Source organism: Rhinolophus sinicus, chromosome 2, assembly GCF_057876585.1.
Source record: "Rhinolophus sinicus isolate RSI-liver-muscle chromosome 2, RSI-T2T, whole genome shotgun sequence".
In the NCBI taxonomy this organism is placed as follows: domain Eukaryota; kingdom Metazoa; phylum Chordata; class Mammalia; order Chiroptera; family Rhinolophidae; genus Rhinolophus; species Rhinolophus sinicus.
In genome coordinates this window covers 138,235,834-138,246,075 of record NC_142502.1, presented here as the reverse complement: position 1 = coordinate 138,246,075, position 10,242 = coordinate 138,235,834, and the positions used below count along the sequence as shown (strand labels likewise).

The following is a 10,242-nucleotide window of genomic DNA, read 5'->3' as shown; positions in this document are numbered from 1 at the left end:
GCCCGCCACCAGCCGTGTGCGGCTCCATGCCCCTCAGCACCTCAAACCCAACGCATTCCCAGAGAATTCATCTCCTCGCCTGTTCTCCTGCAGGATCGCCCACTTTGGCAAGTGGCCAAGGTGTCTTCCACCTTGGGAAACAGGGTGCATGGCTCCTGGTGGGTTGGGAGGGGAGGAGGGGTGGGCATAGTGAGCTTTGTGGAGATGTCAAGGATAAGGCCGACTCCAAAGCAGGACCTCCGTACTGGGGCTAGGGGCGTCCTCAAGCCCAAATAGGACCGTGTCTCCCCCTTCCTGAGCCCCCCACTCTGCCCTCACTTCTTCCCACCCTCGGCCTCTCCTACCTCGCTCCTGGTGCCCTCTGCTTCAGTCTCATCCATGTCATCCCTGTCCCTCAGTGAGCCACGGGTTCTGCCTGCACTGTGCCTTTCTTTACTTACGCTGTTCTTGTGACTGAAATGTCCTGGGGGGGCTTGATCAATGCTGAAGTCATTGGAAAGAGGTCAGAGGCCCAGCCTTGTTGCCTGGGGCACATGCAGGGATCCAAACACAGAAGGTCCTTCTGCTGGGAGTATCGGCATATCACGTGGGAACAGTCAGTGCTAGAAACCAAAGGGCTTTGTCCCATCCTAATGTCCCTTACCCCCCGCCCCCCCCCCGCCCCAACCAGGAAAACACATCCCTTGCATTCTAGAGAAGTCCAAGTTAAACCTTGGGTAGACTCTTTCACTGTCAAGCAGGTGGGATGACCTCTGGGGAGCATATGCGCACAGGTTGGGTGAGGGTGAGAAGAGGAGGCATCCTTTTGGCATTAGTGGGGGTCAGAGGCATTCGTGAGCCTTCTTCTCAAGCTTCTCTCTCACTTGGTGGGGGAGGGGTATAGGGAGATCACAGCAGAGCACCCCCTGTCATCCAGATAAAGAGCTGGAAAGGACCCAAGGAAACCTGCCAATCTTCCTAGGCCAGGCCTGCAGGGGGCGGGGCGGGGCGGGAGTCCCGCTGCACTCCCATCCATCCCCCATGTTGTGCCTCTCCCTGCAGACGGTAAATATTGGTGTTGTGACTTCATTAATAAAGGCTTCTGTGAGCCTGAAAAACATGGAATCAGGATGAACTATTTTCTGAGCTGCGGGCTTGCCAGGTTTGCTAATTTGGGAGTTTTTGGGCCCTCTCCAGGGAACAAACCAAAGTCTCTCTCGAAGAGACACAGATGCAGCTGGGAAGGGGAGAAGCAGCCCAAGAATGATGCTCCCTTCCCTCCCCCAACTGCTCCTGCCCCTGGAGATCAGGGCCTGCAGGGGTGAGGACAGGTGGACAGGAGCTGCTGGACCAGGCCCTCTCTGTGACAACCTGATGGGTTATAGCCCCTCAGCCGGGCTGGCCTCCCAGGCCCTGCAGAGTCGGATGGCTGAGGTGTGATGAGCACCTGTGAGAATGCTAAATTGCATGCGGCTGAAGAAGAGGGTGCACAGGGGAGCTGCTCTGAAGGCTCACGGCATTCACCCTGTGCCTCACGCTCAGGGAATGATCTTTACACATCTTCTTGTCCTCAGAACTTCCAGGATTAGTCCCTCCAGCCTCCGCAGCAGCATGGCTCGTGCTCTTAGCATCTCTGCACTTGGTTTACACCAACTCCTCCTCACGGGTGCTGTGATTGCTGCCCATGGGACACACGGAACCCCCACCTCATGAACTGTTCTGGCCAGGAGGGAGCCAGGCTGGGCCCACAGGCCTCTCCCAGAGCCCCTGCTCCAGGGCAGCCGTGCAGGGGGAGGGGCACGGAGGCCAGCCGGCTTCGCGGAGCAGGCCCAGCCAGCTTTCCTGTCAGACAGGCGCTGCCAATGCGGAGCCAGACATCGGAACAGGTTTAACCAATTACCCGAGCGCCCCATCTGCTGTCTGGGGTGTGTGTGAGGGTGAGTGCATGTGAGAGTGTCTGGGAGGGCTGTGGGCGTGTGTGTGCAAGTGTGACTGTGGGTGTGTGTGGGCGTGCGGCAGTGCATGTGGGCAGTGTGTGGCTGTAGGTCCTGGTCACGCCCCCTCATTTGTCAAAGCCTGTGGCTATCAGCTTATAGGCTTTCTGTCTCCCTAAGGCCTGAGCGTCTACATGGACAACACACCCAACCCTCCAGCCTCTCATTCCCTACCCTCCTCATCACCACCCACTCTCAGGGCTCATCAGAGACTTACAATTACAGCTTCCTTCAAATCACACATTCAGATGTCCTTTCCTAGCAGACCCCACATTCTTCCTCCTCACTCACTCAATTTTCCTCGACATCCGTGCTTTGACTTGATGGGCCCCTCCTGGCCACGGCCCCTCTATGTTCCCCCCACATCCCCTTGTCCCACTGTTCCTTAGCTGCACCTGGCTGGCCAAATGGCAAACTTGCTTGAACCTGTTTCCCTGTCTGTCCTTGCAACTGAGGCTGTGAGGACATCAGGCAAGCTTGCTGGTTGCCCTCCTGGACACCCAGGGTCCCAGCCTCAGCTGAGGCCTCACCCCTGTTCATAAGTCCACTTGCATTCTCCACAGGAGATGTCTCAAACAGTCACGCTTCTCCCCGTACCTCTTCTCTCCCTTTCCCTCAGCAGAGGACTTTCTTTCCATCTTCAGAAAGAAAAAAGAAGCACTTGAAGGGGACACCTTCATATCAGTAAAGGGCCTGACAGGAAGAGATGAGATGGTTCCTTCAAATGAGGCACTTTGAGAGTTAATTAAAGGAACAATTAATGTGTTTGGGGAAGCCAACAAGATATGCTGTAGTACCCCAACACTATCAATAATGGGGAGCCTGGAGAGGCAACGGGCAAGGGGAGCAGTTACCAGACTCTTAGGACAGCTGGAAGGGGAGTGCTCCAGATGGAGCTGGGGACTTCAGTAGCAAGAGGCCCACAGACTGCAGGGGAGGCCAGGGGAAATAAAGCCCCAGTCTGTCTCCTCCAATCCTCGTTTCCTGCTGGTGACTCCCAATGGTGGGAGTCAGGTATCAAGTCCATTCAAGCCACACACCTGGGCTGGATAGTTGGTGGAGAAGGGTGCAGAGTAGACCTGGAGGGGCCGGGGAAGCTAGCCTCTCACCCCTCAACTTCCCACTTTCAAATCCACACTGCCTGCATCCATGCCATCTTCTCCACCTAACTCCTGTCACCGCCTGAGACTTCTCTCCTCAAAGAGGATTCTCCCCACATCCCCGGGGGACCTCACTCCTGGGTTCCTTCTTTGTCCTGCCTTGACAGTCTCTCCCACTCTCACGCATTAGAGTTTCAACAGGCCCAAGAGTCTCCCTTCTAAAGTGACCCCTAATTTAGCTCCATGTCATGTTGCAGCCATTGTCACGTCTCTCTGACCAACTCACAACCAAGTTTCCGTAAAGAACAATCTATGCTGCCAGTCAGTGGGAGTCCTGTTAATTTCTCAACACATGGCAAACTGGCTTTTGCCCTGAGCATACGCCACTGGACCATTCTCTACAGGTCGTTCCAAGGGACACGCTCTGCACTTCATCTTCCATCAACTCTCATCACCTACTAAGTACGTGTACAACCCCTCCTACTGAAGCACGCTCTTGTCCTTTGGGATCCCACGCTCTCCTCCTCTTCCTCTTACCTCTTGTATTAGTTTGCTAGGGGTGCCATGACAAGTACCACAGACGGGATGGCTTAAACAACAGAAATTTTCTCACGGTTCTGGAGGCTGGAAGTCCAAGACCAAAGTGCCAGCAGGGCTGGTTTTTTCCGAGGCCTCCTTCCTTAGCTTGCAGACGCCTGTCTTCATATTCACATGGTGTTGTTCTCCCTACATGCATGTTTGTGTCCAAATTTCCTCTTCTTATAAGGACACCAGTCATATTGAATTAGGACCCACCCTAATGACCTCATTTGACCTTAAATACCTCTTTAAAGACCCTACTTCCAAATACAGTCACATTCTGAGGTATGGGGAATTGGGACTCCAACATATGAATTGAGGGGCTGGGGGACACAATTCAGGCCATTAACACTTATCTTGTGGTTGAACTTCTTAGCAGCCTCCTGTCGTCTCTGCCCAGGCCTTAGAGATGGGGACTCCTTGGGGTGCCATCGCAGGTCTTCCTCTTCTCATCCCACCTACTCCCCTGAGTGGCTACCACTGTTAGTTTAACTCCAGGTGCTCTCAATAAAATAAATGGATAACAAGCCACTCTACATATCCAATCCCGACCTGCCTCCTGAGTGCCAAACAAGTATACTCATTGTCTCCTAACATCTCAATTTGGTTATCTCACAGGAACCTCTATTAATTTGTAACAGAATGTATCACCTTCTCTGCAAATTTGTTCTTCCTTCTCTGTTCCTTAGCACTGAGAAATGGCACCACCATCTATGCCCTCAGCTGCTCAAGCCAGGAACTTAGGGCCATCTTTTTCTCTTTTCTGCCACCCTCCCCACAATCAATCACCAAGAGCTGAACAGTCTTGATCTCTTCACTTCTCTCCATCCCCATCCCACCGTCTGGTCCAGGCCCCATCTTCCCTCACCCTGACTGCCACAGCGGCCTCTTACCTAGTCTCCCCAGCAGTCTTCTTTGGGTCCACGCTACACTCCACTCTGTTGCCAGATGACTCCACTTCCCCACTGAAAGCCTCTGATGGCACCCAACTACCCTTGGCCCAGCTGCAGCTGGCACACTTTCACCTCCAGTGTCTTGCCCTCTGTTCTCTAACAACACTGAGCTTTTGTACTGTTCCTCCCTCTGCCCGGCTTACCTGTGAAGAGAACCAGCTCAAGTGTCCAGGGGACTAATGGCAGCTCCCTTCCCTCACTTCCTCGCATCTACTGCCTCTGCCTGTTAGCCCATTTGTCCATCTTCTTTCCCCCCCTTTTGTTCTCTTCTTCCTTTTCTCCACCCCTCCACAAGGCCCAGGGAATGGGGTAAGGTGAGGCCCTAGATTCTTGCTCTGGCTGAGGAGGTGTCCTTGTGGGGAAGGAGTCAGGCTCTGACCTTAGACAAGGCCGCCAGCAGCTACCTCATCTCAGAGTGGGGCATGGAGAAGGAACACTTCTCACCACTGCTCTGAGAGACACTTGGTATTGCAGGGACGCATGGGAATGTGGGGGTTAGGCCTTGCGGGGAGTGGCTAAGAGGTTCCTGTTTTGGGGGCTCATCCGTGGCAGGAGGACGGGTGAGACGGCAGGAACAGCAGCAGCTCCAGGAGACTAAGGGAAGCTCCATCTGAAAATGAGGCCGGCTCCCTAGAGCCTTGGGAGAGGGTCACTCATCACTGCCCTCATCCCCCAGCATTCTGACTCTCCTAACCATGGCCTGAGTAGGAGGGGGAGGCCCTAGGGGCCAGCAGGTGGGGAGAGGGCCAGGAGAAGCCACATTCTTGGAGTGTTAATGATCTCTGGGCTGGGCAGGAGCTGAGCCTCCAGACCAGCTAAAAACAACAAACAGCTCCCAGGAAGGATTTGCATCTGTCCCAAGAGTCAAGGATTTCCGCCCACCGCCCACCCCACCCGATGGGGGCTGTGACCAGTGGAGCTCTTAGCAAAGGAATTCCCCAGAGACCAGAAGCCTCCTGACCCGGAAGTATGTAAGTATCACTTTGGGAACAGTCCCCTCCCCCATCCCTTTCCCTCCTCCTACCCAGCGTCCCCCATACCAGGGAGGGTAGGAAAAGAGTGAGTGAGTTCCTCACCTGGTCTCTCCAATCTCTTTACAGCAAGCAGTCCAGCGAATGATGTTATTCTTGACATTTTATAGCTAAGGACACCAAGGCTCTGCTAGAGAAGATACTCAGCAAACATCTGACGGAATGAATGGGTGAATAAAGCAAGTGGCTAGAAGTCACAGTCATGCTGAGGCCAAGCTGGGGCTGGAACCCAGGTGGCTTGTTCTCAACCACACAGCTCACCTTTCCTGCATGGTCTCCCTGCCCTGGGAGGCCATCAGCTTCTCCCTGCAGGAGTGGAAGTTGCTTGGAGGGCCCAGAGAAGAGGCCTGGCCTCACTCCCTCAGGAACTCTGGGCACTGCCTGGAAGAAGAGGAGCCTGAACTATCCAGAGGCAGCCAAAGCCCATGGAGGAGTCAGGAAGGGACAGTTCCCAGGGCTTGTGCTGGGCAGTTTGCAGACAGTAGGTACCTTTCCACTTGGCTCAAACCTTTTCTCCCTATGGAGCTTCTCTTGGCCCCCAGGAAGTCCAGAAAGACCCGCTCCCCCCTTTCTGCTCCCCCTCCCAGTCTCCTGGATATAATCAGCATGAAAATCTACCAAAATCCCTTACCTACTCCAGTTCAGCAACAGCTCTGTAAAGGGGGTTCTTTCTGCGGAGTTTCAACTCACCCCTTGTCCTGCTTCCTGGCCTCACATGCTCTTCCATCCTTTCATCTCTCCTTCCCTCTGGGCCTCCCTGGGAGGCCTGTGTCTGCACCTTTCTCAGGGACCTTCCCACAAAATCCTCAGGTAGCCCATTGGCTTGTTCCCACTGTGACTCAGTGCCCCCACCTCTCCCACCCACAATTCACAAAGCCAAACCCTGATGCTTTAAATCCATCATTTATTGCCCACAGTTCATTAGTATTACATAAATCACAGAGATTGAGAAATTTTCTGAGGTTAAAAAGACACTGCAAAGTAACCTGGATATGGCCAAGGCATGTGTACTGGTGCCTCATTCACACTGGCCCAGGGCTGGAAAACCACCTTGCTTCTGTCCACTGGATTCTTCTCTCAGGACCCCACCATTCTGCTAGGCTGGAGACCCAGGACAGGAAACAACCCCCCACTCACAATCAGGAAGTGGAAAGGGGTCTGTCAGCCATCTTGACTTAGCAGCCATCTTGACATCTTGGGCTTTTGGTCCCTGCACACTCAGATTGCTGACTGGAAGTGGGAGAAGGGCATCCCCCAGCCTTTGGAAATGTCTGAAATTATTAGAGTAGGGTTGGGCAGATACACCAGGATTGGAGAAGCAGTTGCAGATATGCCCTGTATTCCAGCACAGCTGGGCTAGACAGCCCCACCCTGACTGTGGGTTCTGGCTCAGCCTCCTCCCCAGTCAAAAAACAATCTTTCCATGAGGCCTCCCTTCTTCTGGCCTCAGCAGAGTGGAAGATGGATATTGGCTGAAAGTTTCCCTTCATGGTGTTTTCCACAGCCAGACCAGGGCTTCAGCATGGCCTGCTGAATCTCTGTCACCATCACCTAAGCTATAAGGATCCTTTGCCACCACCACCCCTTAGCTAACCTGAAATTACATTTGCGAGCATGACCAGAAATCATCCAGAAGACAAAGTAAGCAGGTTATGAGATGAAGAGGCCACAGGGCTGGGGCTGGGCTGGGGCAGCCAACACAGAGGTAGAGTTGGACAGACCCCATCTCTGCCAGGCCTTTCAAAGGGGTGGGAGTGGAGCTGGGGAGGACAGTTTTGGTCCCAAAGTAAAGTGCACAAGAATAAGACCCAATGAGAGGAGGGACAGGGTGAGCTTGAAGTGAACTTTGCAAAAGAGGACCCAGATATGCCCAGCCCCTGTCACTGGCACACTCACATTATGGCGGGAATAGCTAAAACATACCTGCCCCTCCAACACCACGGCACCCCCTCCCTCTGTTTTGTCTTCCAAGCTTGTCTCTGCCTTCTCTCCTTCCTAATGGGCAGTGGGTGGGCTGCTCCCTGGGAGAGTGGGGGGCCCTCAGGGCAGCATCCTGCAGAGCCTGGCTAGGAGGTGACGGCAGCAAGGACTTCTAGGGGCATGCATGGTGTCAATACCTGCGGAAATCCACCTCACCACAACTCCCCCAACCCTAACCGCAGTAACAGCTGCCCGTGGCCACGCTCCTGCTGCCCTGCACTGGCCTTTTCCTGCATGTGATGTATTTACCTCCAGCCAGGTCTCTCCCCAGGTAGAGTCACCAGGGTAGGGGAGGCCCTGTGGCTGCATGTCGAGGGCTCCTTCCAGTTGGGGTCAGGTGAGAGGTGCGTTGAGACCCATGCTTCCTCCTTTGTGGGCCTTTCCAATGAGGGGGTTACCCTGTTTACCCCCACGTCAGGCCCTGCTTTCCTCTGAAGAGTTCTCTTCTTTCCTGGCTTGCAAATGGAAAGAAGACGACAGCCAGCAGCAAACAACGTCAAGGCCAGTGCAGGGTGAGAGGTGGCACGTGGGTGTGGCCCCCTACTCAGTCCCAGGCATCCATACTGCCTCCTCTTTCGGAACGATAAAGTGTTTGGCAAAGGTCAATGCTCCCAGGATGTGGGGTCACGTACATAAAGGCAAGGTCCAGGTTCTGAGGCCAACACCTGGTCATTCCCAAGGGGACCCACCCCTTTCCCAGTCCAGTGTCCACGTTGGGATGTGCCTGGAATGACCAGTATCTAAGCAGGACAGGCCAATACAAGGTCTAGCTGGAAGAGCAGGTGAGAACCCCTTGATCCAGTCCTCTGGTTCTGGGCAGAGAGTGAAAGCTCAGAGAAGGGAGTGGATTTGTCCAAGGTCACACAGCCCATTAGTGCCAGAGCTGAGTCCTGCCGTTCTTGGGTTGATGCTTCCGCTCAGATAGGTGCTTAGAGATCTGGCCTCCAAACTCTCAGACATGAGACCCTTCTACTCAGGAAGCAGTGGGATGGGGCAGGAATCATCGGGGGCTGGCAAGACCCCTCTGACGGCAGTCAGCCCAGCGCCAGTCCCAACGCCCAGCTTCCAGCCTGGGAGGATCTTCCAAAAGGAGGTGGCCAAAAGGAGGACCTTCCATAGTGCAGAAATGCACCAGGGTGCATGCCCGTGGCTCTGGCTTAACACTGTTCCTTCTTGGGGGTTCCTGCCTGGAGCTGGGGTCATCTCAGGGGCCTCAAATGGATCATGGCTCCATGAAGGGAAACACCAGCCCGTGTATCACTGGGCTTCATGCAGAGGAACTGGTTCTGCAAGTGTGGCACGGATGAAGGCCGGCCACACTCAGAGCCAGATGCCCATGGAAACTTCCAGAGGCCTCCAGTGCTCCTTCATTTCCTGGGCCACCTTCTGAGGAGCTTAGTCATAGCTGCTTCGTCCTGTGAGGTGTAGACTGCCTCCCCTCCCCTCACTACCCCCGCCCAGCCCAGGGAGACATTGGTTTTGGCCACAGTAATATCCTAAATCTACCAGCCTAGCCACCAAACCAACCAGCTCCCAGGACTCTTATTCCCACCACCTGTCCACCTGCCGGCAGCAACCAGTCTGGGCAGCTGCAACCAAGGCTTGATTCTGATAAAAAATAAAAATAAAAAAACACAAAGTATAAAAGGATCCTAATTCTACCCCGTGGGCACTCTACAATTTTTTAGCTTCACACAGAATCGTGTGGAGTAGAGTTTTGACAACCCCACGTAAGGCCCAGAAATGCACTTGATTATTTTTGATAGGAAATGTGTCAGAATTCCTCTCCCTTATGTTAACATGTGAATAGATTAGTCTCCCTACCACTGTGGATGGAGACCCCCCACCCCAGGTGGCCCAGGACTGGTGGGGTCAGCGTGCCCCTCCCTGCAGGTGCAGCCCCTAATCCTCCTTCCCTGTCCACACATTGCTGGCCTGGACAACACTGCGTCCCCAGGCCAGCAGGCCACCACTCACAGCCCCTTGTTGTACACCACTGTCCGGCTGCTCGTGGCCCGGGCAATCTCAGGCTCTAACTGGGATGTTTCGATCTGAGGAGAGAGTGAGAACAGAGGGAGGGAAGGTGAGGGGACAGAGGAGGGAAGAGGCGAGTGGGGAAGCTGGGAGTAGCAGCTAGGACTACCCACAGTTCTCTCCCCCCACCCCGCCCCGCCTCTGGCACTCCAGCCAGGACCCACATGTGCCCTCTAATGACACATCTTCCTTCTTTTCTGCCCTCCTGCCCAGGGGCTCACAGTATCCCTTCCCGCCCAGGTCGTGCTGCTTCCTCTGACAGCGTGTCCATGGGGGTGAATGTCCTATACCCTGGTCTCTGAGCTCTGTGTTTTTCTCATCTCCAATGACCTTGCCCACTGCACTGCACAGACTGCCTCCCAGGGCCACACCCTGGACCTGGTCACCATCCAGACTCCTTATATCCAAACTTCACTCTCTTGAACCCAACAGTCCTCTATCCTTCCAACACCTCACTCACGCTCCCTGCCTGTTTGTAGACCTCCAAAACCTCAGGCTCCAGACTCCCAACATCTCACGTCCTCCCCCTCTAACCTGGACAAAAGGGCCCATCATTTCAGCCACTCCCTAGCCCCAAGGTCCTTCCAGCCCT

The 10,242-nt window shown here is 54.5% G+C and overlaps 1 protein-coding gene across 4 annotated transcripts in view; it reads right to left on the bottom strand.

Annotated features, from left to right (window-relative positions):
* Nucleotides 1-6,523: 6,523 nt before the first annotated feature.
* Nucleotides 6,524-10,242, bottom strand: part of SFXN5 (sideroflexin 5) — a 112,586-nt gene continuing 108,867 nt past the window's right edge. For all 4 annotated transcript variants that reach the window (XM_074332172.2, XM_074332167.2, XM_019712858.3 and 1 more), the window contains one exon: nt 6,524-9,667. In XM_074332172.2, coding sequence (XP_074188273.1) covers nt 9,590-9,667 — 78 coding nt within the window. In that variant the 3' untranslated portion in view covers nt 6,524-9,589. The remainder of the gene's footprint in view (nt 9,668-10,242) is intronic.